A 24,653-nucleotide genomic window follows, 5' to 3' on the forward strand; every position below is an offset into this window, starting at 1 on the left:
TATAATTTTTAGGATATTCGTCTTTTTGTTGTTTTTAGGCATTAGTTCAAAAAAATCAACCCAGAGCTTCCCACACAGCAGACCCTATAGGCGGTAAAGTGTTAACCAACTGTCTAGCTCTAACTTTTCAGGAGAAAACGACTTCCCAGACAGCTCTTGCAGGCTTATCTCCAATACACTCGGAACGTTACAGCTGTGCCTCTGGCCAGAGCTGGCCACTGTGATGCTTTTAGGCAGCAGTAAATCTTTTCCCCTCAATATAAATGCCAGAAAAATCAATGCCCTGGCTTGGAAAAAAGAAAAGAAACTGTATGGAATGTATAATCTATTAAAACACTTAGAAGAATTTACCTTAAAAAATAATTTCTCAAAACATCACAGCATACTTTTTCTTTTTTAGCACGGTCCCAGATCAGGGAGATATGCTGAGGTTTCTTTGTTTGCTTATGTTCCTCTGATGAAAAAATTATAGAATTTAGTTGAAGAGGTTTTCAAAGCATCCTCTTTCTTTTTCTGGACAACTAAACCTATTCAGGCACATTTTCATTAAAGACGTACATTGGAAATGATAAAGACAAAGAAGTAACCTTGTCTTCGTGGTGAATTCTGCTTCTCTTTGCAAGATCTGTACTTGCTTTTTATAGCCTGTCATTTCATCTGGGTATTATTTCCCGGTCACTTTACCAGGTGGGAAGAGGCAGTGAATGCAGTGATGGCTGTCAGACCTTTAATGATGCTTCAGGGATTTGATAAAGATACAAAGCAGTGTCTGCAGAAAGGAGGTTCTTCCCTAATTATACCTGAAAAACAAGCCTCTTTTTTCTTTAAATCTTTGCCCCTGAATCTGGTGTGCATGAAATAATCCTGATTCACAAGCACAAATTAAGTTTTTCTGCGTTTCTGTATCACACGGCTCCCCCTCATACTGAACGTAATGTCTGAAAAAGATAGTCTTTATTCTTCATAACCATCTAGAGGGAAACAGAAGGGATGAGTATTTCATCACCGAACCGTTACTCTCAACTCTTCCTTTAATTCTAAGAGACTTGACACATGGTCTTCAGAAGCAAATTCTCTGATTCTTTACTTTATTTGAAGGAAACATTCTCTATGGTAAAAAGTGATAGATAAAGAAACAAAAATAAATTAGAAATTTTTTTTAAAGCTACAGAAAACTCCTCTCTTCTATCATGACGTTTAGAACAATCTGACTAGTCATGCTTTCATTCTTATCAACTTTTCCATTATAAAGCATTGCAAGGACCCATTCCAAGCAGCACTGTCTTTCTGTGTGTTGTTTGAAGAGCCTGGCCCCTCTTTGCTCATAGGTTATCAGATGGGGCTGCCGTAATCTGACAGATGAAAATGACACATCTAAAAAAAAAAAACCTGATGTACCTTCTTAATGGATCTTGTACTTTTCAATGACTGTCAACGAACCTATTTAAACGTTTGATTACAGAAGACAAGACTAATTTGGGGAAACCCTTTCATGCAGAATTGAACCATGTCCTGTATAAAAGAAAACCACCCCTAGTAAGTGCTCAGTAACTGAACCTACAATCTGACACCGGTGAGAGGTGAGCGCTGTGCATGTCTAAAGATGTCATGCAAAATCAGGAAGAACCAATTAAAATACAAATGAGGGGAGAAGTGGCCTGGGGACCAGGAAGAAGAGATGGAGAAAGGTAACAGGCAGCTTGGGCTTGCTGGGAGGCAGAGGTTGACAGAAAGTTAAGGAGAGGTGATTGGAAGTTTACAGGAAAAAAAAAAAGACAAAATCATACTCACTGCTGGACAGAAGTCACATTTCTATATAAAAAAGGATGGTGTGATGTTTTCATTTTTAAAAGTGTTAGAAATAAATGGAATGTAACTGAAATTCACGCATGGCTTGCAGATGCTGAAGCTTTGGGTCCCCCACCCCAGATTTAACAATCCGGGGAGAGGAAGCCGGTGTTAGAGCATCATTTCTCCCCAGCAGCTTACAAGATCTTTTCACTCATCTCTCCACGGCCACCGCGAGCATCCCAGTCAGATGATATGCTTAAAACAAAACCATGCCACTCCAATCCCAGAAGAAAAGGAAACAGCTACACGCTCGGGAGGCTTTTGAGGGCCTCAAACCCACCCCCCTCCTTTGTACATCATGCCTCTCTCTCTACTTACAAAGTTTAGGAGCAGTTTGGAGATTAGTTTCTGTTGTTTGTGGCTGAGTTGCTGACTTGGGCGTTCTCACCTCAGGGTTCCGAGTGGGTGAAGGGAAGGGTGGCGCAGTGGACGGCAGGAAAGAAAAGGCGAAAACACGGTTCTTCGGGGTTGGCACCGCCGCAGGCTCAGAGGACACAAGGGCCTTGTCAACTTGCACTGTAACTTGAACCTCAGTTTCAGACTGAGCCCGAGAGACAGGTGAAGTGTATGCCTCAGATGATACCCACACGGCTGAGGCAGCAGATGGATCCAGAGAAAGAATAGGGTCCTGGCCTAACCCCCCAGGGTCAAGGTGAGTGGGAGAGTCATACTCAAATATCTTGTCCACAAATACCCACTTGAGGCCGGCGATGCAGAGGCAGAGGCTGACGAGGCAAGCCAAGATGGGGACAATGCAGATTTTCTCGGAGTTGAGGCAGCCTCTCAGGCGCTCGGTCTCCAGGCAGACACAGCAGGGAACGGCCAGGCCCGCGAGTGCCGGGCTTCTCCCATCCTCAGTCTGGGTCTCTGGCATGTCTTCTGCTGCCGGAAGCCGGTCAAGAGATGGGTCTGCACTCAGCTGAGTGGAGGGGCTGGAGGACCTCTCGGCGGCTACCTCGGTCATGTCTGGGGAATAAATCTCCATCGGCTCACCTCCAGAAGGCCTGGCCTCGCTCACCGTCCATTACCACGCAGAGCCCCCCCCAACCAAATGAGACAGCATCTTACAGGGGGAAATCGATACGCCGTCCAAGTCCAAGGCCATTATCAAAAGCAAGAGGAGTTCAGGAGGAAAGAAGGGGAGGAAAAAAAAAAAGCCTCTAGCAACTACCAAATGAAAGTATATTGTAAATTCTTTACTGCTGTTTCTGGGCCACTTTTGCAGTTCTTTTAAATGCTTCTCCAAACCATCCCGGCGGGTCAAGAGGACAGAGGCCAAAAGAGGAAAACCAGCTGACCGCGGGTCAGTTAAGTAAACCAGTAGCCCAAACTGAAAGGCATGTTTCTCACCTCGAGCATCTGAAGCTGCTGTCTGCTCAGATGGAGAAAACAACTGTCATGCAGGAGAAGTAAAAGCAAAAGCAGGACCAGCGGCGGCGGCGGCGGCGGCAGCAGCGGCGGCGGCAGGAGAGGCAGCAGTGACAGTAGCAACAGCATCCTGTTGTGTTAACGCGACGGCTGAAAGGGGCTGAATCATTACAGAGCAGCAGGTGCCTGCCCTCCGAGCATCACTGCAAACAGTAGCATCGCAGAGGGATCGGAAGGCAAGAGCGCGGCCGGGAGGGGCGGTAACTGCGCTCCCCGCCCTGCCTCCACCCCCGCCCCCCCAACCACTCCTCTTTGTCCTCCTTCCTGAGCGCTCATTCACTTTCTTCCTCTGCGGCTCTTCCCTTCTTCACCGCCTCCTTCTCCTCCTTTCCCCTCGGCATCCAAAGAGGTTTTTTCTCTCTCTCTCTCTCTCCTTTTCCTCCCTCCTCTCCCAGCCCCCACCCTCCATCCGCACTCTGGGGCTGCTGGCTGGTCTGAGTAAAATCAGGATAGCCAGCAACACGGGACTGCCAGTGACTTCCTATTTTATCCAATTAGAAGGAATAAAGGCCATCAAATCAAAGAGAAGCAGGCAGGCACCAGTTAAGCTTAGTCCCCATGGCCCCCACCCCTGTTTGCCTCTTTCTCTTTCTCTCTCCCCAAGCGGCCCCTGTCTTCCACCCTGACCTTGCTTGCTCTAAGTCTTGCTGGCCTCTCTTTCCTGCACCCACTGTTGGGTCAGAAAAAGCCAGCGATCAATGCTAGCAATCTAACAAAGCTGGGATGGGGCGGGGGATGTAGGTGGGACTTCTTGGGTTGGACCTGAGGCTTGGCAAAGTCTGATATCTGATTCCTCCCTAGAGAGGTAAGCTTTTCAACAGCAATTTCTTCCCGCCTGCTGCTGAGAGATAGCATTCCTTCCCCAGCCCTCTAATAAGTTTTGTTCACCAAGAGGACTGTTATTACCTGATTTTCAACCAACAGTGAGAACATTTTTTCCCTAACCATGGACAGCTCTGTACTTCAGCCCCTTTTTCTGCAAAGATTATGTCAGATTCAGTGATGCCCAGTGTGAAGTGGTAGGAGGGAGAGTGGTGCTAGGGAAGGGGAGAGAGGTTCATATGCCCCCACTCCGGTCCCCTTTAAATTTCCACTGCCCCGTCCCACTCACAGCAGTCCTAAAGTCAAGCGAACAAGAAACGCTGGTAGGTAACAGCTACAAAGGAAGCAGAAGCTACCGCTTTGCTTTGAAATTAGCCTTCATTGTGACTCCACACTGCGGAGGCTGAATTCCCCGGACGCTGTAATGTACACCACATGTCCTCAGCTATAACCACACTGCACTAAGTATTAAGAAGAGTCTTCTATAAGACCATGCCTTTTGGGTTAAGTTTCAGTAGCTTTACCTTACAGATAGCTTCAAGGATGACTTCTTTTTTTTTTTCTGGTTCCTTTTAAAAACAGCAGTGGTTGAAAGACTGAAGAGAATGCACTGTACTTAAAAGAGAGCACAGGCTTCCCCGAACCTCCCATTCTTTGCATGTCGGCACACGCTGGATGCATCTGAATCTTTAATCCACATTTTACTGCGACTGGACACCTGAATGGTTTCCGAGGAACCATTTTGCTCACCTATGTCAATAGGAGTCTTAAAAAACTGTCTCTAAATCCATACTACATAACCATCATGTGAGTCCCAGAAGCAATAAAATGTAGAACTCAAGTCCTGAGAGAATCTGTTTTAAGCACATTATATTTTGTACAGCACAATCTCCACTGCTTTGAAACAGTTTTAAGCTTTAAGTGGGCATGAAATAATATTATCGTTTCTTTCAAAATGAAATTAGCCCATGACTATAAATGATCCAAAGGGTAGTAATATCTCAAAATGTGTTTGTGGTACTATAACTAACAACAATGACAAAAGCCTGAACCAATCTGCATAATTATAATTATGACTCTGACAAGCTGATGTGCAAAATGAATTATCCTTAAGTTCACCTCTATATAACCAGCACTCATATACCAGTAACCGGTGCTTTAAAATAATTTCTGTGCCTGCTTTCTAGCTTTAGCGATTTGATTTTAAAGGAGAGAGATTTTTCTTAAATATTCTAGCAATGGGTATGAAATTTCACATCACAGAAAAACTATATGGAGGCATTTACAGTACTCAAACTGAGGTCTTAAAATATTAACAATATTCATGTAATTACTCAAAACCAACATAAGCAAGTAAATATTCATGCTAAATTAGGATAATTTATAATAACTTTAGAGATCACCCAGTTTAAATTTGTGGCACTTTACTCCTCAATTCTGCCCCAAACCAATATTCCATGCAAGTATAATATGTTGGCATTTCATCCACGGCCAAGGTCACCTAAATTTCAAAGACCAAACTGGGGTTCAGGTAGCCCAAGTCAGGCAGGTAAGAGAAGATACTGAGAACCCACAGTTAACAAAAGTGGCCCTTCACTTACACCCATAACAACCACTCACCTCACCTTAGTCATTAAGAACAAACATATTCTGCAGACAAAGACATTACTGGGCGCTGCTCTAGTTGTCCCATTAAGGATGACCAACACTCACAAAGGAAAAGAACATATTACATAAAGGCTAGGACAAAACAGTGGGGACAGAGTCCCGTGGGCTGTCACAGCTGTTCTTTCCCTTGGACTACACAAATCAGACGGGGGAAGGAAGTGTATGTTCCTCCCTGGAGATGTACCATGAACCCTGTGGCTTCTCGGAGCTAAGATCAGCTTGCGGGGAGCCAGCATTCTATAAGGTTGTTTCCCATCAAATTGGAAGATAAATGTAATTGAGGAAAAGGAGAGAGATAGGAGGGAAAGAATAAAAGGAATTCTCCATTAGTTCTACCCTTGAGACTAGGAGTCAGAAGTACCCTTTATCCCTTTATCAATTCCTCTACAGGAGGAAAGAAATGAGAACTCGAGTGAATAGAATTAGGGATCAGAATTTCTTTGAATAAAACAGGCATATTTCTAGGAAGAATTGCAAGGATACATCACTTTAACCCTTTAGGCTCCACCCCCCCCCAGTAAAGCTCAGGAACACCCATATTTCCATACCCACTTAAAAAATGAACAAGAGATCAATTTTTACTACTTTTTAAAAACCACACTACCACCTCCTTCATAACAAAGGCTGCTTTTATTGAGCTCCACGATTGTGCTTGGCACTCTGCTAGGGTCTTAATACACATGGTTTCTGAGCTTCACCAACCCTGTACAGTACACTTTCTCTTGAAAATAAAGAAATGGACTCAGGCAGCTTAGGTAACTCAGCCAGAGACACACAGCTTTTAAGTGACAGGACCAAGATTTGAACAAAGATCTGACTCATGCTATTTCTGCTGAAATACACTGTGGTTCATTTTTAATCAAAAGAATGCATCTGATTATGTATTGCTTACCTATCACCTCAATAGGAAAATAAGTGAACTAGAAAGTATAACAATGAAATAGGCATTATTACATTAAGGAAGGTGGTAAACGAACTTAAAGGTGCCTAGTTTCCAAAACAAGAGCCTTCTAAAATTCTGCCTCGTGATTTTTCAGAAGTCACAAGGATTAAGCATAGGTTATTTAAATATGATCTATTTAATTGAATGAGTTTTTCCACAGTCTCAGTTCCGGGATTTTTTTTTTTTTTTTGGAAAGCTATTTCAGTTATATATTGCTATGAAACAGATTGCCCTGAAATAGCTTAAAACAACCACCACTGTCATATTTCACTCGTCTGCTGGTTTACTGGGTTCAGCTGAGTGGTTATTCTGCTCCGTTCGATGTCAGCTGGGGCTCCAGTCAGCTGAGGTGCAACTGAGCTGAAATATGCAAGATGGTTGGTGCATATGACTGGCAGCTGATGCCAGATGTCAGCCGAAAGCTCAGCTGGGACTGTCAGATGGTGCGCCAACATGTGGCTTCTTACCGCATGGCAGCTGCATTCTGAGAGAACACAGCCCAAGATGGAAGAGGCCCAAGCTGCCAGTCATCTTTAAGACTGACTCTGGAAAAGGCACAGGTTATTTCCACTGCATCGGACTGGCCAACCAGTCACAGTGCCGGCTGAGATTCAAGGACAGGGGAAATAAATCTCGAGGGAGAGAGTGATAAAGAATTTGCAGCCACAGTGAATCCACCATGGTAGATAAGGAAGTAGATGTTAGTAAGGCAACCTGGGTCAAGAGGAGAAAGGTTTTTTGCTTGTTTCTTTGAGTAGAGTAAAGTTTATTGCTGGGTCGAGCAAGGAGAATGGTGGCTCATGCCCAAAATACCCCCGAAGTCCCCAAAGGGTTTCACCTGGGTCAATGGGATTTGGCAGAACAAAGTCAAAACACACTTGTATTTCTGATCCACTGTCATAATTGTCCCGCTTCCTTCTAAGCCCACTTAATGAAGAAAACAATCCCATTATATCGTCAAATAAAAAATATTCAAATTCCTCTGCAACTTAAATCAAGCTAGGCTACTGATTCCGCATTACTTTCATTTATTTTATTATCAGAAGTATTTAGCACAGCTTCAGCAGCTGAAAGAGGATGGTCAGTGCCATTTTGCTTTTGACCATATTATGCAAACTTGTTTTCTCTTGTACATTTATTTTGATATGTTGGCTATTTCACTCTGAAAATGTTAATCTCTGAAAAATGGTTACCCTTGCTCCTTAAGTCTATGGCTGAAAAGGCAGAATTTACTTCGTGGTGTCTAATACCATGATGGCAGCGGTGATTTCATTTTTGGATTACAATCTTTGAAGATGACTATGTATAAACTGTAATGATTTATTCATTTGCTAATGGATTATGGAATCAGGATTTTCACAAGAAAGCTCCAGGGCCTAAAAGGCTCCCTAAAACTTGCTGTTTCCTATGAGAGGACAAAGGACTCACATGGGACTGTCAGCCTCTCCCACTCATCTGCAAATCCTCCCCCAGCTCATGTATCAGGTCCTCCACGGAACCCTTCCATGCTCCCAGGTTACAGACACGGCGTTTCTTAACTCTGCTTTTATGGGGTAAATCTTCACAGGTGTTACTATTTAATTATGCTACGTATGTAGGACTGAAGAATGCAGTTTCTCTGAAAGCCAGGTCTATCAGAACCTGGCTGTCCCAAACCAGAGCTATGCTGTCCGTTCAATATGTACATTTTGTTTAGTTTTGTTTTTAATTGTGATTAAATTACACAGATTATGGCACCTCTGATAAACGGGAAGACCTTTTTTCATATCCATCTATCCGCTGAAAGTACCCCCTATTCTCCCCTTCATTGTTTGAAATCTTTTAATGCCCAGTTCAGATACAGCTTCTCAAATTTTTATGGCCGTTCCCAAATACACCTTTTACGAATTTATCTTAATCTAGGGAAACTGTTTTGCCCCAGCTATACTTAACTCTTAACTATCACAGATCCTTTCAGTGGATGGAAAGTTGGGAATACTCTCACATTTAACTGTTTTTCCTGTAATTCTCTCTTCAACTAAAAAGAAAAGTTCTCTGAGGGCAAATCAAATCCACGTGCGCTTTGATGTTCTTCTGTATTATTCACGATGCTGTGCAGGTGGTGTGGGGGACACCCGTTCCACCTTACTGGGAAGGTATTTTTCTTCCCACTTTGACGGTGAGTCAAGCCTCCGATTATGCTTTATTCTTACCCAGTGAAAAAGGATCTCAGAAAATACAAGTTGACTTAATTGTAAAAATTATTTTGTTGAGAAGCTGTATCTAATGTTTGATATTGACTGTGCGTCTGTGTCCTCATTTTGCACCAGGATGATCAGTTTACTCTGGCACATTTTGTTCTTTATGAGTTCAGACCCTTTGATCTTGAGCTACATACAGTAAATGATCTCAAAGATGAGAATGTCAGAATTTTATATAGAAAGATTTTTTTAATTAAATCTGATGGTTCTCATGTGCTTACTTTGAGAGAATCTGTCATTTTCTCACTCCTTATAACTAAAAGCTTTAGTTATATACAAACAGTTTACTATTTTATTTTTAGTTCCACAAGTCACCTTCCTTTTAAAATTACCTGGGATGTGTTTGGAACTGGATGGAAGTGATGGTCGCACATCATTGTGACAAATGCGAATGAACTGTTCATGTGAAAATGGTTAATTTTAGGTTATGTGAATTCTAACTCAACAAAAATAAAAAAAACTACACCACACACACTCCTCAGGGTTTCAACTTCTCCAACATTTAATTTTAAAAGGAAAACATATTCTGTCTGACCAGTTTTACTGGTGGACTGCACTAAAATAATGAGACATTTTCATGTATACACTGCCCTTTCTTCCACTAAAATCTCAGTAGGTTGTGCAGCATTGAATCTCTGACAATTATTAATTAACTATGAATTCTGAATTGACGTTGGTGCTGCAATACTGCATCGCAAGGAACTCAAAGACACAGATGAAGACATAATAAATTGATGTGTCATTGAGGGTTTCAATTCAAAAGAAGTTTTATGAGAAAATGAGCAAAGGCTTATAACTATCTCATTTTATATACTTAAAATATGATTTGTCATTGTTCAACACCATCCCATTCCTCTGTTTAGAATATGAACTATATTCGAAATATGAGCAACTAGGAATATGAGCAAAAAAATGGGGAGAGAGTGGCAGTTATTTGAATTACCTGTATTTTCGACACAGCGTGCTTTGTTACAAAACACGTGATGGATAAATTCATCACCAGAACGTAAGTTCCGTAAGGGCAACTTACATCTGTTCCCATCACTGTATCCCTATTTCCTAGAGCAAACCTGGCACACAGAAGGCACTCAGTAAGTACTGTCCAATGAATAGTATCAATATGGAAACGCTACTAAAGAGGCCCAAATAAACTATGGGAAAATGTCTTAAAGACATGGATAAGCCAGATTTTACTTGAATAAATGCAAATACTGTGAGATTACTGTGTATGATGGAAAAAAGAAAAACCCAAAGGAAAATCATCTTTATAGTGACTACTCAGATGCTATGTGGACGGACGGTCATTCATAATGTTTCGTAGAGCAGTGTATGTGGCATTAGTTACCTTGAACAAATAAATATCTTTGCTTGTTTCATTTAATATTCATTACAATAAGTTAGGTTCACAGCGCAGTGCAGCACGGCTAAGAGAATTGTTTGTTTGCTTTATTCTCAAGGCTCATGGCAAGTGTAACAAAAATACAAGGGACAACGTGTGCTTTTATGTGCAGGTACATGCATAATCTTATTTAAAGAAAATTAATAAAGGCTGTACTTTGGGTTTAGTAAGAGAAACTGAACACAAGGAAGAAATACCTCTGATCATCAATGCTAACTTAATACAAATTCAATTAAGTTTCAAAAATGGAAGTTTTTGTACCTGATTTACTTAGGCACTAGTTATTTGTTTGTAGTTTGGTCGCTTGACAGCTCACTCTATAACCTGGTCCCGAGATCAATCCAGAAATGCAGCGCACAGCACATCACTTTTACAAGTGCCCTAGAAATCTGCTAATTTGTTTTTTAAATCTTCTGCTTCAGACAGAAACTGTTGAGCACGAGATGGTTCACATGTGAAGGCAGTTATGAATTACTTATAAGACACTACCATCTACTTAAGAGACTCTGAAATGTCACATAAACCTTCACAACTTACTCGAAATAAAGGAAGCTTGGGGAAAGGAATGATCTGAATCGTTCTGCTTTTAAATATAGTCCAAATCTGTAAATCTGAGAAGATTTCAGCCAGAGGAAATATCTTACAATACACATTCCTTAAAGTCTGCACAGTTCTCTCTCCCTGTTGCTGATCAAAATGAAAATGTAAAGTTGCACCAAAGGGAAAAGGGAGGGATAAAAAAACACATGCAGTTTCCAGAACTGACTGAGCATTACCCAGCAATTCTCTTGAAAGGTCATGAGCCTTGTGACACATACAAGAAAAAGGACCCCATTTAAAGTCAAAAGCCAACTTTATGTTTTTCTGCTGTTTCTCAGTCCAAATGGTGGAAATGTCTTCTGCACTGTTACAATTTTTATTACTTTAAAAACATGAATTTGAAAGTCACCAGATAAAAATATCTTACGATTTGACCTCCAGGTCAAAACTTTTCTATCATAAATCACACACTGCATTGCCAGAGTCAGATTTGTTTAAGAATGACTTGTTTCTTTTCTCTCTCAGAAATTATTTGCAGTGAAAGGAAGTAGGCCTAATGCGAAGATGCACTGTAATCTCAAGAATAATCAGATTTAAAATTTTCATTGACTGGCTGCTGAACCTGGAGCAGCCCTTACTCATGAATTTTATCTCATACAAAAAGAAAAAGGTCTCACGAGATAAAAAGAATCTGCCTGGAGTCCACTGAAATTCATTTCAGAGTCCAGGCTAGCATTCATGTCTCCTGCTCCTCCACTTTCAATTCATTTCTACAAAGGGAAGCTCTTTAGTTAGGCACTAGCCATGTAGGTACGTGAAGTAACCACCATGGAGTGAATGGTTTAGATTTTCTGTCACTACTGCTGTGGGTTATCTCTAGAGAACGACCCCACTTTGACCTTTCACTGGGACCATTTCTGCTTCAGCGTTTAATCTAGTCAGTGCTCCCATGACCACTTTTGGTCCCCACTCCATGGAATATAAAGACCCTTTTCCTGGGAGTTATTAAGAAGCCAATATTCACGTTTAGTCTTGGTTATTCAACAGCTTTTCATCGCTGAGGGGACACGCACAGAATGTGGGCTCTAATTGCTTGCGTGGGAAAGTACAGAATAAAGACACTTAGAGGATGGAAGGGAGCTTATCTTCAGGAAAGAAGACTGTCCCTTCAAGACGGGGATCAGCCCAGGATTACGGCAACGATTCAAACACATACAACATCAAATATTGTCAACATCTGAGAATGGATGAGCCAGGGTTACGTCCTCTTTCAATCTGGAGAATTAAGATTGGGACAGGGGAAGGAGTGATTGTCAGGAACAGGATAAGGAAGGCTTCTGATGACTGAGTTAGACTCTGAAATATGATGCCAGCAAAATCCCGGGTCCAGATGTGATGACTCACCCATTCCAGAGAAACCTATATCCTCTTTGTTGACATAATTCATCACTTATATATTCTTTTAAATAATGTAATAAAGCATATACATCATGCATACTTGTATATTTGGGGGTAAATGCATCCATGTATACAACTTACTTGAAACTGCATCAAAAATAAAAAGCTGATGGATAGACAAATGGACAGATGTTTGATAAAGCAAATATGGCACATGTTAACTGTAAAATCTGGAGATAAGCTGTTTACGAATCCATTCAACTTTTTTGTATGTTTGAAAATTTTGTATGTTTGAAAAAAAAAGTCTAAAAAGTTTTTTTCAGAGCTGTTTCTGGCCACCATACATGTAGTAAATTTTTTATTATAAAAATTCCTTTGCTGATGCCAAACAAAACAAAACAATCTACCAATCCCACCTTCAGTGACTGGCACTCAATTATTTCCCTTCCTCCACTGCATGACCTTTCCCCACCCACCTTCCCCTACCACTCTTATGAATTTCAAAATTATATCAAGAACATAGGATTCATATAATTTGAATCATCTAATGGCAAAGAAGTATCTTTATGTGACAAACCATTAGCTGCTGCAGAGAATCTAAGAGCTTTTCCTGACCCCTCCTCCCATACCATTTATTTATTGAGAAGGGATTTTTCTTAATGCTGTGCTTCAATCACTAGGGAATTGGAACATCTATGAATAGTGTGAATAGGGAAATCGTAAAGTTCCGTCTGCTGACAAAATCAGAAGGGTTAGACAGTAGGCTTCGTTCTATTGGGTAGGGCGGTGGGGGAAAGAATCCCTTCCTTGTTGCTGACACTGTCATCCAGAACATAACTTTTTCAATGGTCAGCTGGTCAGTGGGCACTATAAGGCGAAAGGTTCTGATGTGGAAGCTGAGTTTCTCCACTGCTGTATTTCCCACCCAGTTATGCACACAGACATTTTATAAAACTATTAAATATTTATGATGCAGTACAAAGGCCCCTCTAAAAGCATCTGTATTTAACTAAATCATGTCACTGACGGCAAGAGGCATGCAGAGCAATTTAACCTCGCAGGGAAAGTACTTCTTTTACATATCACTGCAGTGCAGAGAATTCAACTGTATGCTTCTCTCTGTCCCCACGTACCGCCCGTCAGAAGGAAAGGCTTAACTTAAATAGTTTGAAGGGCTTTTGGACAGGCTTCTCAAAGGAAACGTAAATCTTTTCAAGTGTTTCTCAAAAATTCTTCCCTGAGGCTTTGCGAGGACTCTGTCACTAAAGGTCAGACAAATAACCCATCCTCGGGTTAAGTCTCCTTAACCCCAGGTTAAATACCTGGATTTAGCCCAGTCTTTTCTTCTGTCACCACGTCCTTCCAAACGTTTGCTATAGTCTATCACTGACAGATACCAAAGGCATCCAAAAGGTATCCATGTCCAACTGGATCCTCCTCATTCTTCCCTTTATCCACAGAAAGACTCCAAGTTTTATATGGGCATATTCTAAGTTAAATTAGTGTTAACCATTCATACCCCTTAATACCAAAAAAAAAAAAAAGAAAAAAATCTATCGAGGTAAGCACTACTAAAGCATTTATAAAAGTACCTAAGCATTTGGTGATGCAAAAGAACAGCAGAGAGAGATCTCTGAAATTAAAAAGAAAATGTGCAAGAGGAGGCAAAACATTTTTAGGCAGCTCAGAGCTAGCTGTACTCCTGGAGACAGGAGATTTCAAAATAACCTCTGGCTGCGAAAAAAAGAATGTGTTGAATGGGTACAAAAATAATTATTTTAGTGATGTGTATGCTGTCAAAAAATCAGGGCTAAATGCTTGAGTTATCCAATTCAAAATGAAATGCTATTACTGTAATTCAGCCAGCATACAGCAGGTGATTAGGAAATTTGCTGTTCAGCATTTAAACTAACTTCTTTTTGCAGTCTGGCAGGTAAAAAATGGAAAACCCCAGGATGACCTGCTTCTCAAAAGCAGTAGATTTCAGATTTTAAGGTCACTGTATTTTATATAATAAAAGTAGCTATCTCTTCAGCAAATGGTGTTGGGAAAACTGGACAGCAGCATGTAAAGCAATGAAGCTAGAACACTCCCTTACACCATACACAAAAATCAACTCAAAATGGATCAAAGACTTAAACATAAGACAAGATACAATAAACTTCCTAGAAGAAAATATAGCCAAAACATTATCTGACATACATCTCAAAAATGCTCTCCTAGAACAGTCTACTCAAGCAATAGAAATAAAAGCAAGAATAAACAAATGGGACCTAATGAAACTTACAAGCTTCTGCACAGCAAAGGAAACCATAAGGAAAACAAAAAGACGACCTATGGAATAGGAGAAAATTTAGGCAAATGAAACCAACAAAGGCTTGATCTCCAGAATATATAAGCAGCTCATATGACTTAATAAGAAACAACCAAACAACCCAATCCACAAATGGGCAAAAGACCTAAACAAGCAATTCTCCAAGGAAGACATACAAATGATCACTAGGCACATGAAAAAATGCTCAATATCACTAATTATCAGACAAATGCAAATCAAAACTACAATGAGGTATCACCTCACACCAGTCAGAATGGCCATCATTCAAAAATCCACAAATGACAAATGCTGGAGAGGCTGTGGAGAAAGGGGAACCCTCCTACACTGCTGGTGGGAATGCAGTTTGGTGCAGCCACTGTGGAAAACAGTATGGAGATTCCTCAAAAGACTAGGAATAGACTTACCATAGGACCCAGGAATCCTGCTCCTGGGCATATATCCTGAAGGAACCCTACTTCAGGATGACACCTGCACCCCAGTGTTCATAGCAGCACTATTTACAATAGCCAAGACATGGAAACAGCCTAAATGTCCATCAATGGATGACTGGATAAAGAAGAGGTGGTATATTTATACAATGGAATACTACTCAGCCATAAAAACTGACAACATAATGCCATTTGCAGCAACATGGATGTTCCTGGAGAATGTCATTCTAAGTGAAGTAAGCCAGAAAGAGAAAGAAAAATACCATATGAGATAGCTCATATGTGGAATCTAAAACAAACAAACAAACAAAGCATAAATACAAAACAGAAACAGACTCATAGACATAGAATACAAACTTGTGGTTGCCAAGGGGGCGGAGGGTGGGAAGGGATAGACGGGATTTCAAAATTGTAGAATAGGTAAGATTATACTGTATAGCTCAGGGAAATATACACAAGATCTTATGGTAGCTCACAGAGAATAAAATGTGACAATGAATATATACATGTTCATGTATAACTGAAAAAATGTACTCTACACTGGAATTTGACACAACATTGTAAAATGATTATAAATCAATAAAAAATATTTTTTAAAAAGTAGCTAACACTTCTAAAGCCCCAAGATATATGTTAATTCATGTCCCTATCCGTGCACCTATCCATCCAAAAAAATGTTTACTATGTGGCCACTTATATCCCTGGCATTGTGCTGAGACTCGTAGACTTGGTGGCAAGAGAGGAAAAGAAATTCTGCCCTCCAGTATCTCTTCTCTCTGAAGTAGCAAGTGAGGTTATCTGCCAAGAGAGAGGGCATGATTCAAATTTTGAGACTCGATAAGGTCTGAGTCACCTTGGAAAACAGAAGAGAAGGCTGACTGTAAAAATAGAAGCAGGTCAGACATGGTGGCCAGTAGTTGATACACATCAGTCCTTCCTTACCTATAGTCCTCGCTATCAGGACCCTTATTTCTCCTCATGAGAGTTGTATTTGGAAACTGCACCCAATGGAAGCAGACTTTAAAAAGAAGTCATTGGAGGGCATCAGGCTAAGTGAAATAAGTCAGACAGAGAGAGACAAGTACTGTATGCTATCACTTATGTGTGGAATCTGAAAAATACAGCAAACTAGGGAATGTGACAAAAAAGAAGTGGAATCACAGATGTAGAGAACAAACTGTGGTTACCAGTGGGGAGAGGGAAGGAGGAGGAGCAAGTTAGGGGTAGGGGAGTAAAAAGTACAAACTATTATGTATAAAATAAGCTACAAGGGTATGTTGTACAACACGGGGAATATAGCCAATATTTTATAGTAACTGTAAATCGAGTACGACCTTCAAAATCATAAATTACTATACTGTACACCTGTTCACTTCTATAATATTACGTATCAACTATATTTCAATAAAAAATAAACTTAAAATAGTCATCAATAACATAAGAAATAATTTTTCTGTTGAGCTCTACAGGACTTGAACCCAAGCAAGACTGAGGTGCAGAAAGAGGAAGAAGAGAAAAAGAACAAACATGATAATAAGAATGTCTCAGTTCACACACATATCAGTTTCCACTTTGGAGAGATTTACTTCTCAGATCAGCACAACTTTTTTCTAAGCCAATCTTTAATTTGCAACATGAGGTGATGCACTTAATTACACTGTGGGGCTTAACTCTGGCCACATTGAAACGATGCTGCCGGTAAGTACATGAATCAAAGAGCCTTAACGTGCTGAACACTGTGATGCCTCTCCGTTGCATGTCTCTTCTAATATGAACAAGGCGAGGGAAAAAGAAATGCCATAAATCCGGAGTTTAGCAGCAAAGTTTAATTTCTCTCTTTCAATTATTCTTTTGAAGAAATTTAATCAGTCTTTGAAAACATCGTGCATTTACAGCAAGTTAAACATTATTCACATTCGAGTGAAAAGGGAAAGCTTGGTCTTTAATTAATGACTCTTCTGCCACAGATTTCCCATATCTTTAAAAAAATGTTGCCTTTTCTCAGTTTTTCCAGATCTGTGCTAGGCTGATCTTCTCCCTGCTGCATTTGGTAACTTCATTCATTCATTCATTCATTCAATCATTGGCCTCAAATGTGCCAGGCCCTGCACAAGACTGAGAGAGAAAGAGGGAAGGAGGCTGCAGTGGTTCCTGCTTCCAAGGTATTACCTTCTAAAAAGGGACTTCATTTTCCTAATCCTAGTCTGGCACGAATGCAAATACTGCAGAAGTGAGAGTCCACAGTCTTAGAATAGATTCTATTTTTGTGGGAGACACATTGTGGAATGATTTAAAAAAAAAAAAGAGAGACAGGCAGGAAAAACTCTTTATTGTATAGTCATGTCTATGTTTCTCAGATTTTCCTTCACTCGGGATCCAGTTATGAAAACGTTTACTTCTAAGGGCATTCTGTTTTGACGAGGGACAGAAGAATGCGGAGATTCATTTTCAGAAGAGACCATGCCTGGGCAAGAGGCCTTTGGGAGCACATGAAAATTGGAGGCAGAAAACCATAACCCATCCATTTCCATTCTCAGTAACTACCAAAACAAAGCAACTGTCAAATCAGAGTGGGCTATTGTAGAAAGTTGATGGTGGGTTGATTTTTTTTTTAAGTTCTTTAAAGTTTTTTGCTTGATTGTTTTTGGTGGGTGGATTAAAATTAAAAAAATATTAATACATTTTACTATTATCATTTTTGATGAGTTGAAGACTTCTTATCTACTGGTGATGCCAATGCACAGTTTTAAATTTAGTTAGCCAAATTTCCTGAATTCGTAAGGAAATCTTTTAATTTCATAGAAATTCTGATGTTTCAAAATAGAAAACAAAGTACGGACAAAAATCAAAGAGAAAAAAATATATTACATACATACAAATACAGATCTGATTCAAAACTGGTTGCTTGTGGAAGTTAATTTAATCAACAAAGAAGTTCAACATGATTCAAAGAAGTAAGTATTAAACATTTTGAGTGACGTTAGTTCTGGTAACTCCCCAGGCTCTGCAAAATCACTGATGCAGCAAAGGCTAAAGATGTCCAAGTAAGCTTCACTATTAAAGTTCCAAGTTATCATCTTCATAAATGTATGAGCTATTCAAATATGAATTGAGGGTAATTAAAGATGCCAATAATAAAATGATCAGATTAATATCCTTTATCAAGTTAGAAACATGATTTTCCCTTTTTTTCAATTAATTCTGCTGAAACTGTATGGAGCAATCCACGTATTCAACATCTAAATCAATTTGAATTTTTTATCCTTATGCTATAATTCTAATGCTGAGCATTGTCATTCTGTGAATGTCCAATGACGATATATCCAATGAAGGAAAAGAATATACACTGGGGTGGAACTTTCTTATTTATACTAACACTGTCTGAAGGTGCATTTTAAAGTATACTCCCAAACCAGTGTTCACTTTTAAAAATTGGTGTCTCTTGTTTAAGTACTAATATCCCTTATGCTCAAAAATAAAACATTAATTTTTAATTCTATAAGTAACACTTGGGCGTTATAAGTATGAGATCCGTTTCTTCCTTTGCTTTTAACTTATTAGCAGCATTTTTCCTTCTTCATTTCAAGTCCAATAATGTGTTATACCATCAAGATACCGAGGGCATCAGGTATTAACTTCAACCAATATCTCATTTTATTATTGTCCTTAAGGACAAGTGCACACACACCCAAAAAGTCAATAACTTCTGTGCAAACCTAAAGAGGTTTTAAAAAATGAGGAGTAAATCAGATCTAATTATGGGTGATAGAGTTTCAAAAGGTCCTAGATTAATATTACAAGCACTTTCCATGTTAAATTAAGCATGCAGTTTAGTCAGCAAAGACATTCTTTTTATATATCTTGTTTACGTCTACTATAAATATCATAAGCATTCCATTAGCATCTAACCCAGTGATTAATGTATATATGATGGAGTCAGGTTCTAATCAGTGATAATAACTGCCTACAAATATTTCCACAACTGTTCATCTCCCAACTCTTTTACTCTGACCAACAGAGACATGCCTACCAAAGTCTAAGGGCTCATGTAGTTACAGGAAACCAGATGCATTATTTATAAGGATGCAGAGGCTAGAAAGTTCGGCTATGCCGCTTACCCTAGCAGTAGTAGGCTCTAAGCTATTGGCAACAGGAAGCTTGCCAGTGCATTAGAAGATGAGACAGAAGGGATCCCTGCCAAATAAAATCGCTAAGTAATAACAAATGTTAAAGAAGAAACTTGGGGGTTGCAGGGAGTCCTGAGCTCACTGCTGAAGCACAATTCAGATCACCAAGCTTTTGCAGTCAGTGCAGAAAGAAGAGTTGGAATCCCAATTAATTCTTTGTGTCTTATCTTTCTTGAGTGCTTGCTTTTTAATTAGAGTTATACATCCTTTTTTTTTTTTTTTAAAAAAGTTACTATCATTATCTGTATATAAATGAGAAAATTACAACTAATATACAATAGGTATGGTGCACAGTATCAATTTCAAGTTCAGGTAGAATTAATTGTCTGTTTGTACTGTCTGCCCTGTTTATAAATCCATATCACTGTTTTAAGGATCCAGGACACATTGGTATTTTTCCCCCTTTGATTTCAAAGAAAAAGAAGCCTGGCCACAAAAAAAAAAAAAAAATAAAAAGAGCCATAATTTCTTATTCTTCATGTATTCAAAACTGATATATTGTTACAGAGATACCTGTCATGACTTTAAGCAGATTTTGAGATAGTGCCATTCAAGTTTCGTTTTTTGTTTAATCAACGTCAGTCACTTGGAATTTACACTACAGTGCAACAAAAGGCTGCCTGCTTTAAATGTTAACAGCAGCAGGGGATGAGAACACCATCTTGCCTGGGGGGAAAAACCCTAAAAACTAAGAAAATAAGTCAATCTCAACACACACACACACACACACAAACACACATATTGTAGGAAGTGTTAAAAACCAACTAATTTTCCGTATCAATCAGACATATCAACAAAAAGCTATTGTTTTTGTTCTGTATCTCAAAGTTAATCTGAAAATTATCCTCAAAATCAAGGATGAAGTAGTTAAGGTTACATACCATGTATTATGCTTATTCATTTTTTTTTAAATAATCTGAGTTTCAGATATTTAACGCATATACCTTTTTATACTAGAGGGTGGGGGTGGGGAAGGGAGGTTCATGGTATTCCTTCTAAAGTATCCAAGTACCTAACAAATATAACGTTACCCCCAAATTTCTAGTTTTAATGTCTTTTATCATAGTAAATGTGCACATATATTTTTGTACCTTGCTCAGGAAACTTGATTCATAGAACTGACTTGGGGTCCCAGTAATCTCATTTGGGGAAATGATCATATTTAACAGTAGCTGCAATGATCACGTGGTCTGTAGAGATGTATGACAGAGGTCACGAGAGGAGCCCTCAGAAGGTTTTGCTTTCACCCTCTGTCTCTACTGTCAGTGGATAAAAAGAACACAGAGCATGGAGTCAGAGAGGCTGAAGCTGAACTTGTTCTGTAATCTTGACAAATACTGAATTGTCTGAGCCTCTCGGTTTCCCCATCTATATCATGTGACAGATAATATCTATTCTCAGATGAAAGTACCTGACACATGGTAGCTATGACTATTATTTTTAATGATAATAAAAAAAAATCAACCTTATTAATACCAATGTCATTCTCTTACTTCCAAATAAGTGAATCTTCAGCACCACAGGGAGGAACAGCGACCAGCCAGTTAATATGTAGATTTTCAGATAATTTGCAACAATCCCATCTAACGTGAAACAGATTCTTATAAATCATCATGTAAGCAAGTATTTATCACAAAACGAAGAAACCTTCAACCTATCTCCCTGCCTATCTACCTAGTGGAGGGGGAGGCTAGTGTGTCTGTCTGCCTATCTGCCTTGAGGGGGAGGCTAGTGATTCTGAAGTAAATTTAAAATAGAAGCATGCAAAGTGTGAAGTGCTTCTCAAAATGTTAAAAGCTCTCTAATAAATATGATTTAAGCCAATGTGAATTTTTCCACTTTGATTTAAAATACTTAACTATACTTTTCATGATTGAAGGTTTAGACTGCTTTCCTATAATTACATATGTGTCAACTTTTAGATACGATAATCTAACTAAAAATAAATTACTTCACTATTAATGTTTATATCCATTTAATAAATACTTCCTGGGAACCAGAACAGTGGTGTGCTACAGACTGTAAACACAGATAAACCAAAATGCCTTCTTTCAAGACCTTACTTTCTGGTATGGGAACTGATGTACACACCTGTGTCAGTAATAAGTGGCAAGCTTGTTTGAAGCAAGAGCTATGAAATCACCAGGAGAGAACTGCGGGGGACTGGAAATAATCTAACACCTCAGTATAACAACAAAATCATAAAGAGTTTGCTTTTACCCCTTGATTGGACAAAGAAAAGTTTTTACAATTTCAGAGCATCCTTTTAATAAAATACACCCAAGTCTGCACTTCTAAAAAAAGGTGGGGGGGATTATGACATTTCAAAAAATTATTGAGACTACAGCTGACCCTATTCTTCATGAAGACCCTCTCCACCAGAAGCTTCTATTAGACTTACTTCTCAACACACTTTTTACCCAAAAGGTCATAGCCAATGTTCTAGAAGCTTAGGAGAAAAAAAAACAAAACAAAACAAAACAAAAAAAACACCAAGCAGAAAATTTTACCATAATACTTGTTTCTGTGTGTACACGTGTAGTGGACATTATGTTTCATTTCTATTTTTGCACTAAGCTCAACAGTTTTAAATCTCAGTTCCCTTTACCTGCACTGTAAAAACATTTAAAGTTTCAAATAAACTGATTCTGTGCCCTTGAGTCACCTGTTTCCTTCCTAAGGCTTATCTTGCTTTCACACAGTTTCATTTGCATATATACAAGGTAATTCTCCAAGCCCCATAATCTATTCATCCTAAAACATACCCAAGGACCCTTTGTATGGTTTATTTTTTCACAGATAACTTGAGGAAAGTCTGAACAAAGATGTATTTCTGCTTTGGAGCATTAAGGACACGAAATTAAGAAGCTTCTATGAGGAGAGCAGAGAAAAAAATCCCCCTGGGTCAACTAAAGGGAAATGTACAAAATTTGTGGAAAAAAAAAAAAAGCTATTATCTACCTTAAATAATTTTCTCCCAAACATATGTAAAGCTATTCTTCTTCATATTTCCTTCATGTCACATTTTCTCATAGAAATGTCCTGTCTGACAAAGTGAGTTCCTCTTGGCACATTTCATCAGAGGTGGGACATGTTGGATTTTACAGCATTTTTTAAAAAAATAAATGCAGCAACTTCCTTCTTATAGATTTACACACCGAGAAATACATAAATAAGCATGATCTCTTCTCAGTCACGTTATTTATGAATGGCATGGACTTCTATAAGTTGATTAAACAGGTAGATCTGAATTAAAATGCAGGACAACAATTGTATAGAACATTATAAAATAACATTTAATGTCATCTCCTGCAGATTGTTCTCTTAATATGTCTTAATTCCCATATGGGGAATTTGTAGTTAGAAACTTGATCAAATGACACAGAGGCTTCTTGTTAATTCATCACTCTTCTAAATAAATGAATTTTAAGAAAATTGAGAGGAATCATTGTTAAAGGAAAATTTTGCTTTTCAATATTTAATAATTTGAATTGATTAATTTACTATTTTAACTTACTAGATGTATCACTCAATTATAACATAACTATATGTACATTTTCAAGTTTACCACTTCTCCTATCTTTGGGCCAATTAAATGGTCTTTAGAAAATAAAAATTAAAAAAAAACAAATTTTACCTAATAAAAATAAAAGTCTTTAAGAAACTGCAACCTTCCATTTACAGGTAATATAGGAAATATAGGAAATAAAATACAGGAAATATACATTTCCAGGTAATCTAATTTAAAAAATCTTGAAAGAAATATAATGTATCTTTTTAAGTCCAGCTATGTTTCATGGATAAGTTTCTGATAACCAACAGTAATTCAATTTACCATACTGTGGTTACACACTTCTAAAATATCCAGTTAAATTTCTAAATTCTTTAAAACTTCTCCAAACTACTTTCAAAACCCTCCACAGTGTGAGATAATTTCTGATGCCCCTTAATCTTAGTCTTTGACTTTTAATGGTAAATGATAGATTCTCATCATCTTTCAAATGGGATGATTTTCAGGATTTTGATCTCTTGGTGAAAGGAACAAGCTTTAAATACAAAGCAGAAACAAACACTAATGACTTAAAAAAAAGGAAAACAGTAAAACAAATCATTACCAAAATAATATTTCATTTTAAATCACACACCACAGAATGGATAAACATATTCTACCTTAAGCAATATTATTTTAAAAAATCACTTGATTTAAAGGTCTGCCCTCCATATTCTACTTTGTGTTATGAAATGGAGAGATCAATTGCCCCAAAATTCCTTATAAAAATTAAAAGAAAGATGGATGAAATACTTTATCATTAAAATCAAAGTTCCTGCAATATTTGGCAAAGTCATTCTCCATCTCTCCATCTCTTTCTCCCTCTCTTCTTGACACTGGTCTTGCAAAGCTTGGTGTTCACTGAAGAAGAGGCTCTGCAGTCTATGAGTAAAAACCAAAATCATAGCTCATATCTGTTGAACTAACCCAACCTGAACACCCAGTCTCCTAAATAAGAGGTAGTTTGCGGGACTTGAGTGAACATGAGGACAGCTTTAGGCTATAACCCACGCTGGCCTGTATCACTGGTTTTTAAGGTTTTGCTGATCTCTGATAGACTGAGAGATAAAAGGGAAAATGTCGTTCCTGCATTTCTCTGACGATCAGCTGAACTATGTATACCCAACACCTTTATTAAAGAAATGAATTCAGTACCCAAGCACCTTGCATGCTTGATGCATCACAATAAGAGGAGGGGAAAGAAAAGTGGAAGATGCTCACAAATGAACAACTGGGGACAGTATTTCCTCTAGGTTTCATGGGTCACATCAATGAAGCTGACAAAGCCTCAGTCAGTGTGAGCTCACACTTCTCACAAGACCTGCTGAGTTTTCTACGCAATATTAAAAGGAATGGACTAAGCATGCTTCTTTTCCTTTTCTTACCGGAAACAAACAAAAACCAACCAACTAACCAAACAAAACTTTAATCAACATGCAACTACTCTGGTGAAAGAAACTAGTAATTTTTCAAAATCTACTTAACCATGGATTTAAAAAAAAACAATCTGGATCAAGTACTCTTTGACTTTTAACTCCCAAGTCAGAACACTTGACCAATTTGAAAATGTTTCCCATGTATTCTATTTTGAAAATGAAAACTGTAACTCATTTTTCTACTCTTTTTGACTTTCTTCAGAAGAGCGTCAGAAGTTCCTGGACTAAGAGGGTACTCCTAAGAATGACGATTGAGAGCTCATAGATGCTAATAAAGAGCCTTTTTAAAAAATGATCCTTCAATTGTGTTCAGTTTTCTACCCCATTATTTTCTTTACAATGGTAATCCTGCTTTAACTTTGCACAATTAAAACACTTTTTAGTGACATCTATTTTTAAGGTTCCCCTCAAATCCTCTGTGAGCACTA

The 24,653-nt window shown here is 38.6% G+C and overlaps 1 protein-coding gene across 9 annotated transcripts in view; it reads right to left on the minus strand.

Annotated features, from left to right (window-relative positions):
• NRG1 (neuregulin 1) overlaps window positions 1-24,653 on the minus strand; it is a 201,379-nt gene that overhangs the window by 109,752 nt on the left and 66,974 nt on the right. The window contains exon 1 of one of the 9 annotated variants that reach the window (XM_006194583.3): window positions 2,170-3,496. The exons of 7 other annotated variants lie outside the window; for them this stretch is intronic. In XM_006194583.3, the coding sequence (XP_006194645.1) occupies window positions 2,170-2,836 (667 nt within the window). In that variant the 5' untranslated portion in view covers window positions 2,837-3,496. Of the gene's footprint in view, window positions 1-2,169; window positions 3,497-24,653 lie in introns of those variants that run through there. One more of the 9 variants, XM_032468482.1, reaches the window with a different exon arrangement.

The sequence above is a fragment of the Camelus ferus genome, chromosome 26, assembly GCF_009834535.1.
Source record: "Camelus ferus isolate YT-003-E chromosome 26, BCGSAC_Cfer_1.0, whole genome shotgun sequence".
Taxonomy (NCBI): Eukaryota; Metazoa; Chordata; class Mammalia; order Artiodactyla; family Camelidae; genus Camelus; species Camelus ferus.